Source organism: Balearica regulorum, chromosome 1 (genome assembly GCF_011004875.1).
Source record: "Balearica regulorum gibbericeps isolate bBalReg1 chromosome 1, bBalReg1.pri, whole genome shotgun sequence".
Lineage (NCBI taxonomy): Eukaryota > Metazoa > Chordata > Aves > Gruiformes > Gruidae > Balearica > Balearica regulorum.
Genome location: NC_046184.1, coordinates 100,429,764 through 100,452,401, shown reverse-complemented (window position 1 = coordinate 100,452,401; position 22,638 = coordinate 100,429,764). Strand labels below are relative to the sequence as shown.

General features: G+C 37.2%; 1 protein-coding gene across 10 annotated transcripts in view; it reads right to left on the bottom strand.

Moving 5' to 3' along the window:
* Positions 1 to 22,638, bottom strand: part of EPHA6 (EPH receptor A6) — a 511,564-nt gene that overhangs the window by 87,089 nt on the left and 401,837 nt on the right. For all 10 annotated transcript variants that reach the window (XM_075768276.1, XM_075768293.1, XM_075768260.1 and 7 more), the window contains one exon: positions 22,245 to 22,430. In XM_075768276.1, the coding sequence (XP_075624391.1) occupies positions 22,245 to 22,430 (186 nt within the window). The remainder of the gene's footprint in view (positions 1 to 22,244; positions 22,431 to 22,638) is intronic.

Below are 22,638 nucleotides of genomic sequence, written 5' to 3'. Positions count from 1 at the left end.
GGACACTTTCAAGATGCTAGGATATTATTTCTTTAGTTAACCAACTTTCTTGAGAAACGCCATTCTGTCAGTGCACACCATACATGGACTAGTGCTTTACACCTTTTCTGTTGTTTTGTCTAAAAATTAACACTAACTTTTGCAGTGGGTTCAGTTACACTAATGAGAAGAGCTTTTAGTATAAGGTCTTACTGGATCTAAACTGGGAAAAGGAGACATGAATATTAAGCCATGACTCCTCAGTGCCCTGAAATACAGCTGTTATTTAGCAGCGTACACACATGGATTTATTGAGAAAAAACCCAACCTCTGCCCCCTACATAGCTATACACTATGAACATTATGCCACCTTAACATGGGAAACTACATTAGTTACAGATATTAGTTGGAAATGTGCATTGAAACAGCAAAAATATATGGCAATGCTCTGAATAGCTGACAGTTCATGAAGTATACACCATTTACTGAGTTCTGCGATACCAGTTTATAACTCAGCATAAATTCTTCTGTTTCACAATTATTACAGCTAAGTGCCTGTGCTCAGAGGCAGTGGGGGAGTGCTGAATCAATTAGCCTGCCTTCCACCTTCATCTGCCATTCCAGGGGGAATATCATCCCACAAATGGTAGAATTTGATAGGGAAATCACTGGTGTAGCATCCTAAATTGGCATGGTTTTAGTAGCGTACTATCGCACAGAGCAGAAGGGCAAGAGTAGATAGCTGGGTAAAGGAAACACACGTGCTTAGTTCAGCTCCAGAGCACATCCATTAATTCACACACATTTATTAGCACTTGCATCACATCAGCATGGCCAGCCAGAAGGAACAGCAATTTCTTGCCACACCAAAGGCACATCCCACAGCCCAGGGCTAGTGGCAACGCAACTGTGCTGAGGAGTCCCAGATCTGCAAAGGAGAGAAAGTTCTGCCATGCGTCTCAACAAAAGCACTGACCAGATGGATGGTTGGATGGATGGACAGAATGACACAAAACACACCCGGTGCAACATGGGTAAAACAAAATGGACTAGTGTGAAACATATAACTTCTCCTGCAATGGGGGCTGGAGGTGCCCTTGTAAGCTATAGCAAAAAGCACTTAAAAGGAACGAACTAACTTGCACTTTAAAAATCTCAGGCATTGAGCAAGCTGAGAAATGTTAATAATGTCAGCATTATTTTTGCTGCTGACACTTCACAGAGACTTCCACCAGAAGACTGATGTCTGCTGACTTGAGTGCAAACATTCCCACCAGTTTTGCTCCCATACGCAGTACAGTGCCAGCACAGCGCCGGTCGCCCGCAGGGGTCTGCATCCCACCCTTTCCTCTTCGCCAGCTGCCGCCTTCCTTGCCCCACTACCATCAGCAGCACTTGAGCCGATGCCGTGGCAGCCTCTAGACCCCCCGCAGGACTCACAGAGATGCGAAGCCGCTGAATCACGCAGGTACAGGCAGGCAGGGCCATCAGCTTGTGCCAGGGTTCCCCAGCCATGCTGGGAGCAAACTAAACACTTTTTTTTTTTTTTAACTATAGCAATTGTACTTCTAGGACCTTAGCGCATCTTGTGGAAATTTGCTTTTAAAAAGGATTTAAAGGTGATTTCTACGGTCTCTGCACTGTGTCTTACAACCTGGCTGAAGTAGGTTATTAGAAAGCCTACTGAAGATGCAGACTGCTCTTCAGCCCTGTTATTTGTTGTTGTTTTTTCTGATTTATTATACTTTAAGCTGAACCAATGCTTTCCATAGGTGGAATTGACCACTTCAGGTGCTGTGTACTTTTGGGCATCTAACAGCTTGAAATTCAAAAGGAGCTCTTTTGCTGCTTAATTTAATAAACTAGAAGGAGGTGTTCGAGAGAGGTCACGATTACTGTCAGTTATTTCTTCTTACTAGCACCATCTCTTCATTAGTACTATCAAAAGAAGACTTTAGTTTGTTATTCTTTTCCCATAGATTTTGTTTAGAATTTGAAAAAAAGGAAAAATGCGCAATTAGTGTATTTAATGTAAAAACCCCCACTGATACTTGTTACTATATAGTCAGTTGTCTTCATGCTTTTCATACAGGGATAGTAAAATACAGCTAAGAAAAATTTCTTAGGAACTCTGCGGATGAAGGCTTTGGGGAAGCGAGTCAAAGGGCTATAATGAGCTTCTGTGTTCAGTTTGGCAGGAAGCAACTCAATGACCTCAGGATGTTTTCACTCCTAACTGCACTCTCAGGAAGGCGGGACTGTAACATTTAGTAATGAAATACTAGAGAATAGAATGTAGAAAGAGTTTTTCTGCTTCTGAATAGGGGAATTATCCAATGTTATCACTCAATGTCTGGGAGAAGGCTGGCTTCGGCTACGAGCACCTTCCATTCTAAAATAAAACCACCTTTTTATTGTTACTAGTGTTTCCTCAGGGAAGCTAGAAGGGTTAGAGCATTTTTCCCCCAAACTATCTGTAATATATCCATTACGGAAAGCACTGAAAACCGGTCGACTTTTCTCTCACATGATTTTATTGATTTATCCTTCCTAGACCACCAGGAATTGCACATAACTTCATAATCTTTTATGGGGGAACATATGGAAGGTTTTCATGAGGAACGGCTTTATAAAACTTTCAAATTATGATGTCAGATTTTGTAGAGCATTCAAAAGGCTTGACTTGGAATGAAAAAAAAGATCAGAAGCAAGGCTAAAATTTATCCCTAATGAATTTGTAGGATCATATTTTCAGTACATTTAGAAAGCACGGATATATACAATTAATTTTAACTGTTTTGAATGCACTAATCTGGAGATTTAGAATATGCTTTTAACAATTTACTTTAGAGCTTTTTGATAGATGCAAGCAAAGGTGATAGAGTTATATGCCTAATTTTTTACTCACGTAACTTATATGTCTTAGGAAAATCTGATTTTTAAGATCACTAAACAACATTTTGCAATACCTATCTCAAAATATTAGAGCACAACAACAATTAACAAAAATGATTGTGCTTACTCCTATTGAAATCACAAACTCACAGAATGGTTGAGGCTGGAAGGGACCTCTGGAGGTCATCCAGTCCGACCAAATCATGGGAATACTTCCATTACCTTGCAAATAACACAACGAAAACTTCTCAAGGCTAAATTCTGCTCTCTGGTACCTAAGCTAGTAAACCCAAAACCTGTATGAAATACATTTTGCTATGCGGAGGGAAAATTGTACTCTAATGTTCAGCTGCAAATTTTTAAAAGGTAGTGTAATTCCCCCCCCCCCCCCCCCCCCCCGATTTCACTCGAGTAAATGACATCATCCCAGAGCAGTCACAAATAATTCTGTCATTTTGTAGGTATTTAACTGCCTTTGTCTGAGCAACTTTTAAAGCAGCCTGAATTTTTAATCTCCCTGTTGTAAAGTATAGAGTTTGGAATCTTAACTCAAAGTAGAAAGTACTATTAGAATACTTAAATATCTTAAATATGCAGCCAATGTAAAACTTAGAACATCTTCATTTACCAGGTAGACACTGACTAATTAAGTTAGAAATAGTCATTTCCTGACACATCTCCAAGGGAACAACTAAAATGGAAATTATATCATTTATGTTAGTAGATTTAGCAAGATGCCAAGGTATAGGAATAGTAGAAACGGGAAAACAAATTATAAACTACTGCTGGAGGGATGCAGCTGAGCCCTGCTTGCTGTGGTATTTTTAACTAATGAGACTAGAATTCCTTCTGAAGGAACTCATGTCAACATCTAAACCAGCAAAAGACCTTTGCACCTGTTCTGCTCCACTTAAGGTCTGGAACTTAGGCAATGTAGGGAATTATTTGGCAGAACCTCTTCAGATAATGAATTTTCACAATTTCAAATACAAAGCAGTGTCTAAACATTGAAGTTGAGAGCAATCTGTGTTTGGAACAGTCATCCAAGCAAGGTCTCTATTACAAAACCTGGGTGCTCTTGCTAGTTCTTAAGATTAGAGATTAATTCTAAGCATCACTTTTGTCCTAGGGTGTGGCATGGGTATATACTGTCTCCCTGACACGTGCCCAAGGAAAGGAAAAATGGTATGTCCTGTTTAGAAGGGAGCTGCAATGACCTTCAGCTACCTTCTCAGTCTGCGATGCAGCCACCCATGCACCTGCAATAATCCAGAGCTCCTTTTGTCTGCCTCAGAGCAACTATCTCATTTCACTGGGTTTCAGCATCTCACTTCAAAAGATGACCCAGATTTAACTTTAGTTCTGTCAGGAAAGTGGCTTGAAGAAGAAGGGTCAACAGGAACTTGACTGCAACACCATGCATCCAAGAGTGATCAGTTACTTCATTTTTTTGGGTGCTGTCACACAGCCACTGCTGGGGATTTCATCCAAGACTAAACTCTGCTGTGCATTTAAAACAAGAACTCAGCTCATCCCAAATTACAAGCATTACTTACTAAAAGGGTTTTCTGAGTATTTGTAAGCAGGTTGGTTACCTTCAATCAAAACACACTTTAGGAAAAGCTGTCTAAGAAATCGAACAAACTGCATCATATATTTCTTCTGAACAGTCTCAAAAATGGAATAACAGATGCTTAAAATTTCTCCTTTTGCTGTATCTTAGAGAGATTGTATGCACTTGAAAATTTTATTTTAGAACAAAAGGTCATTTTTCCCCTGTTGTTCTGCATAAGAAAGTTTCTCTCTCAGAAAGGGCTGAAGAGTAACATCCTACTGCACAACATCCCCAGCAGGACTGCCCTTTTTCAAAAGTCAGCTGCCATTATTCTCAATAGGACTGAAATTGTATCTTGCCTATAGTTAGGTGATTATTCTGAGAAGTGCAGCAGTTTCCCAAAGTATTCAATGAGCCCAGATTCACAAATGGCTCTTAAAGAGAGCCATCAGATCACTGGAAACAATAGGATGCAGTAGACTCTTACCACAAAATGCCGTAACCAAAATAGCTGTGGTGCAGATGTGCCCTAAGAGAAATAGGAAATAACACACATATAGAAGACAATGCTAAGAAATTCAGGGAACAGAATATTGCACATTTGTTGACAAATCAGTTTTCAGTTACAAACAATGGCAAAACTTACTAGAAGTTCCTAAAAGGCTCTTTTTAAAAGCTTTGGATCAGATATACTTATTAGAAAAAGGAGAAGAGAGGTGAAATACATATATGTGGAAGAAGGAAAAACGTGTATGGAGATATTATGTAGAAAATAAAGTGGCAAGCAAAAGGGGGGACAGAAGAGCTGAGGAAAGACGTTAACACAGAGGTTTGGAAGAGATTTGGGTACATATTTACCTGCCTTGTATTGGCCTAGCTGTGACAAACAACTGCATACTCAATCCATTCATATGTTCTGGCTGGCTTTCTTAAGCCTTTCTTAAAAAAAGAGTTTTAATAATTTCAGTAGAAATGCAGGGAAGTACAAAATGAACACATTCTATGATGCTTAGAAAAACCAAAGATTAGGTAGCCTAGAATAGTTTGTAGTATTTTGTTATTCTAGGACTGTGCCATGATTTTGAAGAGCCTGATCTGAGATTTTTAGTATTCGGCAGCAACCTGCATTTAAAATATAAAGAACTGCTGTAAAGATTTTTGTAACCCTTGTTTATTAGTCATATATACTATTTAAATAAGAATGGGAATTTCCGTCAAAAAGCAGACTTACGGTTTAACCAGTCATCTACAGTGAAGTACACTGATGTACTTCAGTGACCTTGAGCCTGTTCCTGCAATGTGTATTGTGAAACACATGAGGCAACTTGAATGTTAACGCTTCTTCCTTTTCTGCCCCTGCCCGTAGGCTAAGGGAGACTCAGCGCTGCTTTTGTTTGGTCCAGTGTGGGGACAGAGGCGCTGCCATGACAGGAGCACTGCTGGAGTTGTGATGGCCTTGTGCAAACACTATACAAACCCAGAGGTTTGTCTCTCTTAGTATCCAAGCAGTATTTTTGGGAAGAGCAGGGAAGCTCTGCGGCACCTGGGCTCAACAAAATAATCTGAAGAAGGGTGCGTGTGTGTCCGAAAACATTTCTGTTTTCTTCTCCAGTGACAATAAGTAATAGTAACAAAAAAGGACCTGTTTTCTACAAATGCTGCTTTGCTTATTTTCACTGTGAGGTTTTTGCATGATAGCACAATGAGTAGTTCAGGTGTCTGGATTATTGATTTCTATGCTTTGTTAAGTTTACTTTTCAGTTTGATTTTAACTCTGAATTTCCTTAATTTTACTGGTTTGGGAATAATAAAGTATCCACATGTTTTGGCCTCATTTCTGAGAAGTAGATCACTATAACATAGTTCTTGGTGAAAATAGTTGAAAAGGCCTGCTTTTCTATATCAAGTCCCCTAATCTCTGCTCCAGGTTTAAATTTACAGGAAACATGAAGACAACAAATACTTGGTATGGCAAAGCAGCTGTTCACGTCTCCAACCCTGAAGAGTTTAACCTTGAGATCCTTGTGAAAGACAATGCTTTCCTATGAACGTGAAGTGCTGGAGTTCTCTTATTTCTTGATTGGCGGATGGGAATAAATCCAGACCTAGTAATATTTACATAGAATGAGACTATTTTAGAAAAATCCCAATTATAGCAAGTTTTGGCTTTACTTACAACTTCTCTGGGAGAAAAAGCAAAGGCTGAAAGAAGCTTACAGTTCCTAAGGAGGAACTGATGGAAGTTACAGAATATTTGGGGAGAATATTAACATCTAATTTAATTTCCCTTGCTGCTTCTAGACAAACAGGCAATTTTTTTATTTTTTTTTTGGGGGGGGGGGAGAAGAGAGAATTGCTTGCAAAGAGTTCTACAAACACTATAGCCATTTATTTTGTGATGTGTTAAATGTCAATGCACACTGAAGTTCTGGTTGCTGAGAAGACTGGTGTGACAACAGTCACACCTTAATATGATTAAGGCTTGTAACAGCAATAACAACTGTTGTGTTGAATGATCTTTGTAGTCTTAATGGAATAGTAATTGGAAATACTGTGCTTCTGTTATGGGATAAAACAATCTGTGTATGTTTAAGCTGTCTATTAAATAAATATTTTCAGTCAGCGCTTAAACTGAAAATAGCTTTAGCACAATGCTAAACAAGAACTTGGAAATCTTTATGTATTTACAGTTATGTATGATACCTAGAATGCTGTTCTAAGCACTGTGTGCTGTACATTTGGATTTCATGATCATGCATGTATTATCAAATTAACTGGAAACAAAATACTTTAAAATTATAGTTCTCATGACAGAAAAAACAATGCCTGCAACATCGGTGAAACCCTTTGTGATTCATTTTGTACACATGATGATTTGGGGAAACAATTAGCCCATTCATAATTAGCAATATGATTTTCCTGGTCCAAAAGACCTTTCCTTGTCTTTTGATCACCCAATTTTCGTGATTTTGGAAGGAAAGATCCTGAGTAAAATCTGAGCATTGCTATGACATGGAATTCTTCATCCTTTAAGACAGGAACCTCCCACGTGAAATGTTGATGGGGTTTTAGAAGTGGGACAGTTAAGAAGTTTCAGGGGTTTTTAAGTTTTCAGATGTTCTTTTTCATGGTATTTCCATAAAAAGAGAGATAATAGGTTTTAATTTTGAACTTTATGTTTAAAAATTGCAGTGAGTTTTAATTTAATGAATGAAATGTTTTTTCATGGGTGACATCTGAAGATGAATGTATTCATGCAGACCCCTGTCAATTCTGCGGGTCTGCAGTTAAAGCTCTGATTATCTACTCTTTTAGCCTTGCTAGCCTGTAACAGTATGAACAAAGAGTAGAAGATAAATGCTCTCCACTTTTAGACAGCAGTTAGTATCATTGGAAAAGATTCACTGTTTTCAGTTGAGAAAAACACTTGGGGGTGAAGTTCCAAAAAGCCAATTGAGAAAAAGCGATTTTTTTGTTGAACAAAGGTAGAGTATATATTGGCGGTGAGGATTCCTTTCACTATTCATATCCATCTCGTTCACAATTCACATTTCACAAATATCAAGGAAATTAAGTAGAAAGGTTTGATTTTCTTCTTGGTTACCAACACCAAGTAACTCCCTCAAATAAGTGATGCCAAGATTAGAAGTAGGAAGATCGCTATCATTATCATTACTGTGACTCAGATGAACTCTTTGATTAGAATTGTATTATATATTGGTTTACATTTACAAATCTATATACTAGATAAAAAACCCCCTCCATGCATAGGCTCATTGAAGGTGTCCCAGCCCACATCTGATAACCCATGTTAGAAGCCAGGTTGCAGGCAGCTCCTGTAGCTATCTCATGGGCTTTGGCATATGCACAGGCATTCTGCTTCTTTTTTTTAAGAAAATGCTACTGGCCAAAGAGAATTAACTGTGCTTGCTAATTATCTTTTTCTGGATATCAGTGTATTCAGAGGATTTTTCTCTCAAGCTCAAAGATGACTTGGTGCTAAGGGTGAATGCCATGAGGTAAAACCTCTCTCATCTGATCTTCCTTGTGCTAATTTTGGCAACAGTGATTCCGGCAAGATGAATATTGGGCAGTCAGCGTTTAAACAGGTCATGAAGTCACATTTTTCAACGCTTATAAAGGCATTCATTGAAGATTGGAATTAAATTGCCAATCTTATCTAAATCAGCAAAACAGTGTTTTATGCTGAAGAATGTACTCAACTACAGCTGAGAGGAAGAAAAAGAAGAAAAAAGAAAGAGTGGAGACTCATTTCCAAAGTAGGTAAGTTATTATCAGTCTAGGAAAAAATGAACAAGTTTCTGTTGTTTCAGGAAGACAGGAAATCACTTATGTGAATTCTAGCAACAATAGAGTAGCTTGTTTCAGATTTCCACTATTATGAAAATTCTGTACTATACTTCTCTAGATGAAATATTGAAGTGAAATCATTATCAGCTAAACTTATTTACTTTCAAATTTTATTCAGTAGAAATTACCTTGTTAAAGTTTAGTAAAAAAATGACAATATTTACTGACTGATGTGGTCACGAATCTACTCTGGAATGTCAGCCTGAATACATTTGCCTCTTAAAATGTGCTTACAGGACTGTCCTTAGCGTTTTGTGCTTATATTAAGAACATACTTAAACTGAATATTCTGTAAACTCACGCCATCTTTAAAATGTGTTTTTTAAAAAATATATCTTTCCCCCACATTGCTTCTCTCTTTCAACTGTGTCCTCCTTAACAGTTTTATCTTCTACTCCTGATTTATAAGCAGTGCCAAGGCTATGTTTATCTGTGAAGAACTGTAAGATTTAAGGAACAGTACTTTTCGCAAACTGTACTTCCAACCAATACTTCAGTCTGGAATGGATCCCAGACAGTTTGCATGTAAATTATTTATTCATCTGGAACCCGAACTATGTGTGTATTAAGAATCAGGAAGATAATGATAGTCTGTGAAATGGATACAGCAAGACTCACAGTAGGGAGGAAGTAAAGAAAGGATTTTGGAGGTCAGAAATATACAAAGAACATAGTGATGGGCTGAGTGAATAGATTCTGAATAAAGAGTTTACAGATGAAAACTCTATTAAAATGATGGTATTAGATTGTGTGAATGTTGGTGATAGTGACAGAAGAATGGTGGAAGCAGAAATAATTTATCTACCTTGGCTGGAGCTGCACTGCTGAGTGACATCAGGAAGCAAAACATGTGGGTGTGTGTTCACTGCAAACCTCTGTCATTAAAGTTCTCACTTGCTCTCCAGAGCAGAATACAGAAAACACGTGGCACTTTTCAACAGACTATAACTCAAACAAGTCTGAACAGATTTTCATTGCATAATATGACTGTTCCGCTTCCAAATGCAAAGATTTCTTGCTAATCACTGAAAATGGTTACTTTCAGCAGCTTTTACTTATGTACGCTGCAAAAATAATCTGTACGTGGGAAGCATGTCCCAGCTGGTGATATTCCATACAAGTGCTTTAATTGCTGTGTGAGGAGGATGTGTCTGGTTTGAGATAAAGAGAAACTCTTCCTTACTCAGAGAAACCTGTCTGCAGTTTGCTAAAACAAACTGGTATTACCTCCTTCTGAAGAAGTTCCTTTTCTCTTCTGCTCTCTTTCTGTCCCATCCAAAGCATCACAACTTGTCCTGGTTTCAGCTGGGATAGAGTTAATTTTCTTCCTAGCAGCTGGTATAGTGCTGTGTTTTGGATTTAGGATGAAAATAATGTTGATAACACACAGATGTTTTTAGTTGTTGCCGTGCAGTCAAGGACTTTTCACCTTCTCATACTGCCCTGCCAACAAGAAGGCGGGGGGGCACCCAAGAAGCTAGGAGGGGACACAGCCAGGACAGCTGACCCAAACTGGCCAAAGGGATATTCCATGCCATATCGCATCATGCTCGGCATATAACTGGGTGGTGAGCTGGGAGGCAGTTGGCTCGAGAACTAGCTGAGCTTCAGCTTCAGTTGGTGAGCAATTGTGCTGTGCATCACTTGTTATATTCTTTTATAATGATAATAATGACATCAACAACAATACAATATTAAATTATTACTACTACTACTACTATTATTGTCTTCCTGTTCTGTCCTATTAAACTGTCTTTATCTCAACCCAGAAGTTTTACCTTTTTTTTTTTTTTTCTTTTCGATTTTTTGCACCATTCCACTGAGTGGGCAGTGAACAAATTGCTGTTTGGTTGTTTTAGCTGCTGGCCAGGTTAAAGCACGATACAACTGTAGTTGTTTATATATAGCAATCCTTGCATTAGAAATATGATGTTGCAAATAACCAAAGGTTTCTTTTCCTCACATCCTACTCTCATGTCTCCATAAAATATACTATCAGATCATTTATATGAGAAAATTACTAATCCATATTTTAATTCATATTTTTCATATGAATCTACTGTTAAAGATATGTCAAACTTGTTGCTTTCCATTAGAAATTTAGGTAGGAGCCTTAGAACTGTAGTAAAGGCTTGAGGCAGAGGTTTATACAACAGAGCACGTGTGACATCTGTACAACCACTTCCGTAACACCTGATGAACTAGCAGTTCCCTAGGTCTGATGGTCTCTCTATTTTGGGGTGACAGGAGATTGATCACAAGGTTCTTTCTTACTCTAGGTAAATCTAAGGACCATAACTTGTCCTTACGTATTAACCTGTATCGCATTGCTGGCATTCCCCCTTCAATTAATCACTGATGTTGGTCTTGCATGTTCTGTTTCATCACAAATTTTGTAATGACTCAAACGTTCATCCAGTCAATCAAAGTTCGAGCATACAAGCTGATCTATCTAACTCCACATATTAGGTGCACTAGGGAATGTTTACACAATGCATTCTCTTGTTTCTTCTGTGAGGGCTTTCTTTGACTCAGAGAGCTGGCAACAAGAACCTGGCAGCATAACATGGTTAAAAATGGTAACACTAATACTATTGGCCCATAAAGATTTTCAGTACATTCTATATGCGAAAGCACTGATAACTGTGCTCTGTTTTGGTAGTGACACAGACATTTATATTGGTTTTAAAAAAGTTACTTAAGGACTTTTTGGATCTTCACTGTGAGGGTGGTGAGGCACTGGAACAGGTTGTCCAGAGAGATTGTGGATGCCCCCGGCTTGGAAGTGTTCAAGGCCAGGTTGGATGAGGCTTTGGGCAACGTGGTCTAGTGGAGGGTGTCCCTGCCCATGGCAGGGGGGTTGGAACTAGATGGTCTTTAAGGTCCCTTCCAACCCAAACCATTCTATGATTCTATGATCTCAATTCCCCCCCCGCCCAAAAAAAAAAAAAAACGACAACCAAAATCTAGTTGCTATCATCTTGTACCCATTTTCTTTAAGGAGACATGCATTTTCTGAGGTTTCCAGAAGTTCTAAGACATATCTCCATCCTTAAATACCCCAAATACATTGGACTAAAGAAGATTAATATTATTTATAACATTCCCTACATTTGACAACTCTTCTGTAATAAGGTATCAGCATTATTAAAATATTTAGTTGTAATGAGAATGGCTTCAATAGCACTTGCCCCCCTGGGTTTCTAAACACTTCATAAATGAACTTTTAAGTCCCCACAATAACCCTTTCATACCTATAAGGCAGTAGGCTTCTCCAAAGAATTGGAGAAAATGCAAACAAAACTGTGAGGGTCAACAATAACTCTTCAGCCACAAGCAAACTTTAGACAGCATTAAAATAACACACTGAGAATAACTATGCATCAAATTGAAAGTACCAGGGATATATTATTAGTTTGACACACTCATGTATGTTTGAATTTAGTTAAGCAGTGAGAATGGCAGCTGGTTATTTTTAAAAAAGTAACAATGGAGACTTAACAGTCACCACGATTATGTCTCCCATATTTCATCTTGTCACCTCAAGGAGAAGCCGTGTTCCTTGGTATCAGACATGGATCTAGACCCACCATCTGCTATGGGACAGAAACACTAGATTTTCTCTATTATTTTGATATCTAATCTAGATTTCTCCCATAAAAGTACAGTCTTAATGTAACATCTTAACTGAAAAGATCATGGAACAGGTAAAACCTGATATGATGAGGCTTCTACCCTAAGCAAGACACCTCTGTTAGCTTATTACCAAGAACCAGCTGTAATCCATGAAAATATAGAGATACATTCCCCTGTGACAGTCTTCCTGGTACAAGGTCTTATCATATGTCACTGAAGCCCACAGTAGCTTTATTGCCACTCTCATTCTTTAGGTGACTGGTAGTACAAGAACTACAACTGGAAACTAAGAGATTAATGGTAGCACAAAAGAAAGAAAGGTAGTAAGCATATATAGTCTGAGGCAATGAGACATCAGTCCTGACTACATTACATCATGATCCATACAAGCTTGTATTCTAAATTGTACTCTGTGATTTAACTTTTTTTTTAGTACTCTCCTCAAATATCCCCAGGCTACAGTATCACAGTTGTGCTGATTAGGTGTAGTTAAGGACTTTCATTTCCTCCTTTCAGATGATATAATCACTCTTGTGATTTGAAGTTTGACAGATATGTGCTCTATATACTAGACGTTTCTCCAAAAGAATGTGGTTAAAGTTTTAATTCTTGTGTTGCTCTGTGGCAGGAAACTGCCCATCTATGTTTCTATATCATGGCCAAATTCAATAAAATTAATTTCTCTTTGCAGTGAAGAAACTAGAAATTCTTTTAAGTTTGATTTGTTTTTTATTATTGATGTCTGTACTAATTCAGTTGCCTTATCTTCCACGCTTCATAGCTAACATACACCAAATCAACAACTACTGAATTCCTTGTGTCTATGCAATTATTCATTGCTTTGCTATTTTCTAATTCCATCAATATTTTCTCCAATCTTACTGCTTAGTCTATTTACTCTCTCTTGGCAATTCAAATACATTACCCATTTCATTTTTTGAGATTCTTACCATTCATACTTGATTTTCATTGTTTGCAACATCATACTCAACAGCTCCATTATGGAACTTTTAAAGAAATCTATATTTGCAAGAAATTTACATCATCATCCAAAGGTCTTGGTTGAATTTGCAAAACTTAAGTTATTAAGACAGAAGGTGTTTTCCAGGTTAATTTTAATCAACTACTGCAATTTGAAGTGTTTTAGCTTTTCTGGTTTTCTAATCAACCAGACACAGTAACACTTGAATTAAGTAATGTCCACTAGCGTTTAACTAAGCTGCATCTCCCCAAAATTGCAATGCTGCTCCTGGTACTATAGAGGTATTTCCCATACAAAATACTGGGTAGCACCAGTGGATGGATATGCCTGCATATGACAGTCATGATGATCCCTGAAACATATAACAAAGTCCTGTCTATATCCTGTAGATGGAATTAACTGAAAAGATAAAACAGAACATACCACTTTTGCATGTGGTAATGACAATTTGATTTCCAGTTCATTCCTCTATTGCTGATCTGCATAAGTTTTTATAATAAGAGTTGCAAGTATCAAGATGCACATCAGTTTCAATTTTACTTGATCAAGCTTTGTCTCACGAAGTTTACCACAACACAATGCGTTAAAAAGGAAAGAGGACTCTGTCAGACTAACTCCATTTCTTAGAGCTGGAAAAAATAATTAAAACATTTGCAAATACTTACAAGATGACAGTGTGGTAAGTAACAACCTGCACACATTTCTCAAGAGCAAATACCACACCAGCCTAATTTCTGCCTGTGACAAATAGGTTTCACAGATAGAAGAGTTACGGTAATGTCATATAATGTCATGACCAGATCGGTCACAGCGATGACAGTGCACTATGCTTTCCTGTTCTGATGAAACTACTGAACAGTTAGGGTAATAACAGCTAGGAAACTGTCTTCAATGGTTCACTGTCAACCTGGAAAGATACAAATAGCACAGTCCAGGGCTTTTGCTACTGTTCTATTTTCTCCTTAATGACTGGGATGCTGGAACTAAGAATGTGTTTCTAAATGTGAGAGAGACACTGAAGTGGAGGGAGCTCATGGAGACTAGGTGCAGAATGCAAAATGACTTGGCATGCAAGGGAAAGGTGTGAGAAAGCATAGAACAAAATTCTGTGAAGACAAAGCAGGTCAATGGAGAAGGCAATAAACAACCACACATATACATCCTGGAAGAAAGACTAGCAGCCAGCTGTTTCACAGAGGAGGATCTATAGGTAACAATAGATCAAAATAAAACCCAACAATGGCTGCTATTGAAACCCACGCATATTTAAAGATGAGTAACACAGTTTACATTTAAAATAATTCTTTCCTGCTTGCTAGTGGAAGGTAAGGCTCAGCATCCACTGTATCCACTCTTGAAAACCATAAAAAAGATATTAATTGACTGGAAAGAGTCCAAAGGAAAGCATTAAGAATGACCAAAGGTCTAGCAAACATATACCATGAAGAAAGATTTGACAGAACCTGGGTGATTTACTGAAGACAGTAAAGACATTATAATGGTCTACAAATGTAAAATATTGCTGCAAAGAGGAAAGGCACAAACTGTTCCACCACAGACAGGAAAAGAGTTAATGGCCTTAAGGTGCAGTAAAAAAAAAATAAATCAATTTAACACTAGGAAGGTTAAGTATGAGGATAGTTAAACACTCAACAGATTGCTCAGGGAGGCTGTGGAATCTTCACCAGGAGAGGTTTCTGAGAGTAGGATAGGCAACCATCTATCCAGCCTAGTTTAAATATAATTGATTCTGCCTTGGGGCAGGAAGGTGGCCAAGGTGACCTCCCGGTGTCCTTCACAGCCCAATGCTGTATATTCTGTGAATTACAAGAGAATGATTTATTGTCGAAAAATAGTACAAAGTTAAGCATTTTTTTAATTTGCCTTTTAAAAGGACACAACCCTGTTTCCATTTTCAGACTACTGTAATATTTAACTATTAGGTTGAAGCTTGCCAAATAATGCTTCTGATATAATCTGACTTTGCTAGGTCCTAAAATACAGCAGAACCTCTCTTGGCTATCATTATAAATTATTCTCAAACTCAGCATGTCTTGCTATTAATTTCAGTGAGCACACCTCGCTTCTCAGCAAAGATTTAGCAACAACGAAGTTGCAACAGGACTTTACCAATACTCATTCACATGTATAAAGACTAAGAAATTAATGTACAATTATCAGAATAAATCAACAAAACAGAGCTTGTGAATCAGAATTATTGATTGCTTTATACACACTCTTTAACCCCCTCACTCCCTTACCTGTAAATGCAGTTGGAATTGTCCTTTAGAATTGATCTCCTCATTGTTTATATGGTTTTCCTACACAGGTTAACAGATCCGCCATGTTGTAACAAACCTGTCAGCGCAGTGCAATCTTGTCTCCCTCTGTTATTCATGAAATCTTCTGGTTACAGTTGTTAAAAAAAGCCCCAGCCCTTCATATATCACCTCCACATTATAACTATCTTGCCCTTTAACTTATTGCACCATATTCTTCACTACTTTAATGGTGGAGGAAGAAATTACATACTTTATTCAGAAGATATATGGAAATGCAATCACTTGCAGGTAATAATGATGCTAATTATGCAAATTGATGACCACGCTTTTCCTTAAAAAGAAAAAAAGTCTGGCCATTTCTTATCTAAAAGAGTTTTATCTTTTTATGGCTGTTGGTAGGAATTACTTTTGTCACCTATTTTTCTACTAGAACCACAAAGCTCACATCAAAGCATCTAAATATATTTGAAAGTCAAGTCCTACATGTCTGAATACAGACATCTTAAGGCAAAGGATCCTGAAGAAAGCGAAATCCTGTTTCTCAGACATAACCTATAAAAGTAGAATTATAAAAGTTTAGTTATGTTAGATACTGTATCGTGGTCAGATTCAGCTGCTGCTAACAAGATATTAGCTGTTTGTCCTTTGACAATATGTGTTTTCTTCATTGCTTATCGTCCTGTGAAAGATGTGACAGCAGAGTTGATAGTTATAATGTATAGCTTGCTAGCTGTAAAACAGAAAAGCAGAACACAGAAATGTGACTGACTTGAACTTCTGGAAACCTTAACGGCCCCTTAGTTTTTGCAAAAAAAAATTCCAATTGTAATGAATAAAAGAAAAAAAATTTTTTTCCAGAGGTTTAAGAGCTAATTTCTTTGAAGTATGTGTCATTCAGGAAAACCAAGTATTGTAACTTTTGGCAGCAACCTTCAACAAATGGAATGCATGGTAGTTTGTATGTGTTATCTGAAATATCCACATGAATATGTGCATGTGTCAAAATAACTCAGTACTATCAACATTACTTATGTTCTTTGAACCCCATTTCATGAAGGGAAACCTATTTTGCAAGAAGGTTATGGATACTGAGTTTTGTCCGTGTTACAGCAGTCATGTCCACAGGTCTAACTTTCAACTCTTTATTTTGGATTATATTTTAATAAATTCATCTAGCAAATTTGGCTAACAGGGCGGGTGGTGGTTGCCGTTTTTGCGTTAATTTGCTGGCCACAGCAGAACTGAACTCAGTAATGTGTTGTGATATTTACCTCTGAAACAGGATACAAAGGAGAATAAAGGCACTGCGCCACATCTAAACTTACAGCCCCACTTACTGAACAATTTATAACACAACTGAAATTGTGTGAAATCGTGTGTGTCAACACAATTGAAAACTGCTGTTTTGTGTATCGTTATGTGCACAGCTACAGTATGCTTCATCAGACATATTCAGTTTTACACCTAATGCCATGTAAGCCCACTGGCTAATATGACACACACACATTTATATACATATACATATACTCTCACCACCACTCTGGGTGATAGAGGACTGTCCATATGCAGAATGGAAGATATTCAGGGATGAATAATCCCTGCATTGGGCATCTGTGTTGGGTAAGACAGGTACAAGTGCCTGCCAGTGCAAAGGCTGGGTTCAAGGGGTCAGTCTGAAGCCATTTTGGCCTCCAATGAGTACAGCTGTGCGTGGAGATGCCAGTGACGTCTCACTGATGTACTGAGATTACTGACAGAAGTAAATGTCAAGATTTGAAATTGGTTACACTGTAGGTTATAAACAATACTGTAATGCTAACGTGGAATTTAGTAACATTGTATGTTTTCTGTTGGTCCTAAAGGTTTTACTTTTCAGAAATCAATGATACATACTGTAATGTAGGTCACTTTTTTTGGGGTGTATAATCATAACCATAATCATATTTTGTAAGCTATCATGGTACAGCCTACTTCAAATAGTCCCAACTTAACCCTTAAAATGCCAACATTTAAACTTTGCACAATAACATTTCTTGGGAGTACAATTTCACCATCCATGACCAAGGTAAGAATGTCACAAACACTGCCAGAAAATTTTCTCATTCCTTTTGCATAATACAATTTCCTCAATCCTTTTGCATAATACAATGCTGTGTATAATCAACACATGTACTGTGAAATACGTCACCTTCCAAAATGAATTCAGAACTCCATTTAACAGTCTCAACCTGTTAACAGGTTGGAGAAAAGGGCAAGTTTTCATTACACTAAGGGCTCAAAGGCCTAGAATGCAATGTCTTGACTTAAAAAAAACTAATAAAATTCATTGTTATCTCTTATTTTTGATAAATGAAAAATGGGTCAGATATGAAGAGTTACATACTGCAAATTGCAGGGAAAGAGGATCATGCTGCTGCTTTGCCTTCCTCATGGACAAGGCAAGGTACACTGACCTCAGGACTCTTCTTTCACTGAACAGGTTATATACATTAATTTAAAAAGAAACTCTATGATTAAAGCTTTGAATTTAACCTGTCAAATGACTGACTGAAGATTTCAGAACTGCGGTCGCATCCACAACTTGAAAGTCACTAAAGCAAAAGACTGAGGAGACAATAAAGTAGTTGAAGGTGTCATTCCAAACCCAGACTCAATGTTATGGGGATGTGAGCTTACATAGAACCAAAAATCTAGGTGCTGTCTTCATTCATCCTCCTTTTGTGAAGGGCTTAATTTGAAAATTCTTCTGGAGAATAGCAATATACATAAAGTTATTAAAGAAAATGAATGTCTTAAAAAATTCCATTTGTAAAAGCGACATGTGCAAAACCTCCAGTAGTCAAAGTTCAGAAAAGGAAGCAACTCCTTAGAAATTAATTTTAACAATTGAAAGTTATTTGGGGTAAAGTCTGAGGGGGAGGGGAACAAATGAAGATTATGACTACACTAAAGCACTTGCAAGCATTGATATTTTGCATTGATACAGTATTACACAATACTGACAGGGCTGTATTTTAAACTATTGTGTCAGATACCATCAAGCTAAACTAACTATCAATTCTGGTGTGGCTAGTGTAACACCAATGATTTCTTCCAGTACAGTTACAATAGTCAGAGATCATTTTCTTCATGTCTCTTGTAGACAGTTATGTTGGCAGTTGCTTGCTGTAAGCATAGCTTTAATTTACTTTACAGACCTGTTATGGAAAGTCTGCAACACAGAAGTGGAAGACACATCTTTCTTCTATATAGCCCAGATCTTGGTGTTGGTTACATATGTTTGTGCTGGAGAAAGAAATTGTAGTTTTCTTATACCTATTTATGAAATAGCAGCAGCTTGGACAATGACTCACAACTCAGCTGAGCATGCCCTGACACACCCGAAAAGAGGTCCCAAACTTATCGCTGTGCTAATATGACTTGAAAGGGAAACATGGATGTTTTTTATAAAGTGTCTAAGCATCTCTCATCAATTTGAGAGGCAATAAGGAACCTTTTATGCAAGGAACGGTGTTGCTAAAACAAACCAAACAGGAACAAAGTTTCCCTTGTGACCTCTGATTAGCAATACAAGTGAACTATCGGATCCAGATTCTGTGCTACGGTGTATTTGCCTTGGCCCGGCAAATGGCCCTTGAAATGAACTCTCTGTTAACAGAAAGCTTGTGCTACAGCAACTGTTCTGCCTATTGCTCTCTGGGATTAGAGATTGCAGTTAGGACAAATGAGAAATGAAGCAATCAGAAAGAGGATTAAAACTCTGTTTCAAACCTACTTTTGAGCAGGCTTAGTTTAGCAGTTTTTCATCCTGCACAGTACATATTCCATAGCAATTTTGAAAACAGTATCATTTAAAAGTTAACATCTGCTTAGCTGGTAGCAGCAGATAAAAGCTCTCATTTGCAATGAACAGGCAAATTTGTTATTGCCGCAGTCAATAGCTATTGACTTGGTACAGCACTTCTGCTTATTGCAATCAAATCCTTTTTCTTTTTTGTTCAATAGTCAATGACACTGTAATGGAAGGTACTGCTTACAAACTTGCAATATGTATCAGCAACTGCTAGAAGTTAATGACTAATGGTTACAAAGAGGAAAGCATGTGCTAAGAACAACATTACACATCTATTAATCAAATTTACTGCATCCGATGTGCTGTTATAGGTTAGTGGAACTGTAATGCACATCAGATAAATAGTTTCTGCTGGTACTAATCTAAGTTTTAACACAAAACACCTTTTAATCATGCTATCATTACATAAATAATCTGGCTAGGACAAGACCTGCCTGACTTTTACAGCACACCTTTTAGTTATAGGAAATTTCTGTCCCATGTTGGCTTGTGCAATCCTAGATTCTGCATTTAGTGAAATGCAGAGTAAGTGTTCTGCTCCCAGCTGAAGCCATGTTATTCTCTAAATACCACAGATGGGGCATATAAATGCAAGGCAACATCCTAAAGGTAACTGGCAAAAAAGGAGCATAGTAGAGTGTGTGTGTCCATTGCTCAGCCTGCCTCCTAGGTACTTCCCTGCAGCAGAGCAGTACTGTACTACTTACTTTGTGCTTTACACTTTATATAACTTGCACTTCGCATGCCTTAGCATGAAATTTGTTGATAACTCATGTATTTTTTTCATCTTATAATTATTGCTGTATAATTGTTTTATTTTTTTAAATCTGCCTGACCCAAAAATATTTTCTTTCAAACTTTCTCTATTTATTTTATATCTGAGATGCATATTTTTATAGCACAGTGTGACTATAACAGTAATGCCTCCTATTCTTACATTACCCCTAAGCAAACATTCCAAACCCAATAACAGTTTGTTGACTCCTTAGAGAAAAGCAGAACTACTAATGATGACTTCTTGACTTAAGGTTGTCTATAATGTTTTCCTGTAGAACAGAAACAATACTGTAATGTTGGAGCATTGATTTATCTGTTTGTTTCTGTTTTCTTAATGCAATCATAATTTCTCTTTAGACTGATGATGAGACATTACAGAAAGAAAATTTATAAATGTGGCAAAGATTAAACAATCATGCCATTGCCAAGTACATTATACTGTACTCTGTGTGCACCATCTAACTGGATTTAAACAATGTTCATAAATCACAAGCATTAGCCTTTTTCAGAATTGAGTCATCCACCACATGGATCCTAGTCATACCAGTTCATAAATTGACCATGGTGGTGAAGACTGGTGGAATTTAGTTGCTGCTATACTGCTCAATATGGAGCAAGGAGCTAAATGCAATTAAGTTCCTACACATTTACATCTCTTGACAAAGATCTCCAATGCTACTCAGCCAGTGTTAACTCGTGTTCTTGTTTGTTGTCAAGAGAGAAGTTACTGACAGGAGATCAATGGAGGAGACTAAACCATACGGTTCCAGAAGTCTGCAATGTAATGGCTTTTGTTAGTCTAGTAATCAAATATTTCTAAATAATAATGAATTTCTCCTTGCAAGACTGTGTGAAAAAAAAAAAAAAATCCTCTTCATCTTAATTTAGAACCACAGAGAGACAGATTTGAACAAGGTCATCCCATAAACCTATTGAAATTCCATTCCAATGACATGAGTTCAGGAGCTATACTTCCCTCTTTGTTCTACTACATTGTGTTTTCCAAACATAGCTTTTGATATTGTAACAAGGTGAAAACTGGAAATATTCATTTCATATTTATTGTATTTACTGTGAATGTAAAAGGATATAATTGTTTTATAGACATAACACTTTATCTTTAAAAGAAAAATATAAGTTCTGCAAAGCAGCAAACACCATGGCTTAATTGAGGCAATGATTAATTATGAGAAGAGTATACCTTATGAATTTTGTAATTCATTACTGCAAAAAGTTGGCATTAAAGAAATTACAAGCATGCTAATAAGACTTTTACTTAATACTTAAATAAGTAGATATTTCAGAAAAGTCCATAATCCTGCTAAAAATGCTAGATTTCAGAAGCAAGGGATATCTCTTGGCAGCTGCAACAGGTATAAAGAGTAAAGACATTTCATAGATTATTTTGGAATTTTAGTGGCTTATATGCCAGTGTACAGTAAGTTTAAAAGAATGTACATTTTATTTCTTTAAAATAGGAAATTTATTTCTTCTGGTACCAAAATCAGTAAAACACAATCAGATAAATAATGAGTGCTTGTGGAAAAAAAAAAAAGTAGCTGCTACCTTACAACTGGATTTGACTTTGTTGCCAACTCAGTTACCTTTATGGTTTTCTCTACTATATTCCACTTGCCTATAAGCAAATTCTACAGTCTATTTCATAAGAACCTGTAAAGACTTTTTAAGGATTTTTATTAAAAAGTAAAAAAACCCCAAAACATTTCTAAATTAATACAGATAGGCTATGCATTTCTTATTACGGTCCCAAAATATTCAGTATCTGCTGTCACTTTATGATTTGGATAATTTCTGAGAATTGCAAACCATACTGAATGTAGAAGTAATGCTTAATTTTGATACTAAGAGACACAGAATGAGAAAATCAACAAAAAACTATTAATAGTAACTTACTTTTTGTAACAACTCCTTCAAGGCGAATTATATTTGGGTGATCAAATTGTCCCATGATACTAGCCTCTCTGAGGAAATCTCTTCTCTGCCTGTCCACGTAGCCGCCTTTTAGAGTTTTAATGGCAACAGGTATCTCTCTTTTTCCTGGTGTCTTCAGACGTCCACTGCATACTTCTCCAAACTCACCTTGAATAGATAAAATATTTGTTAGATCATTCACAGAGCCTGAAGAATTACAGTACAGTTTGTATTTCTGAACTTAAACACCTTATTTTTCAAAATAACCTCCAACAGCTGTATTAAAAGCTGTCTTTTTAATAGTTCAGAGTTATTTGCAGTTGTCAGGGAAACAAGAACACAAAAATATTCAAGAAACTCACACATCCCATAGAAG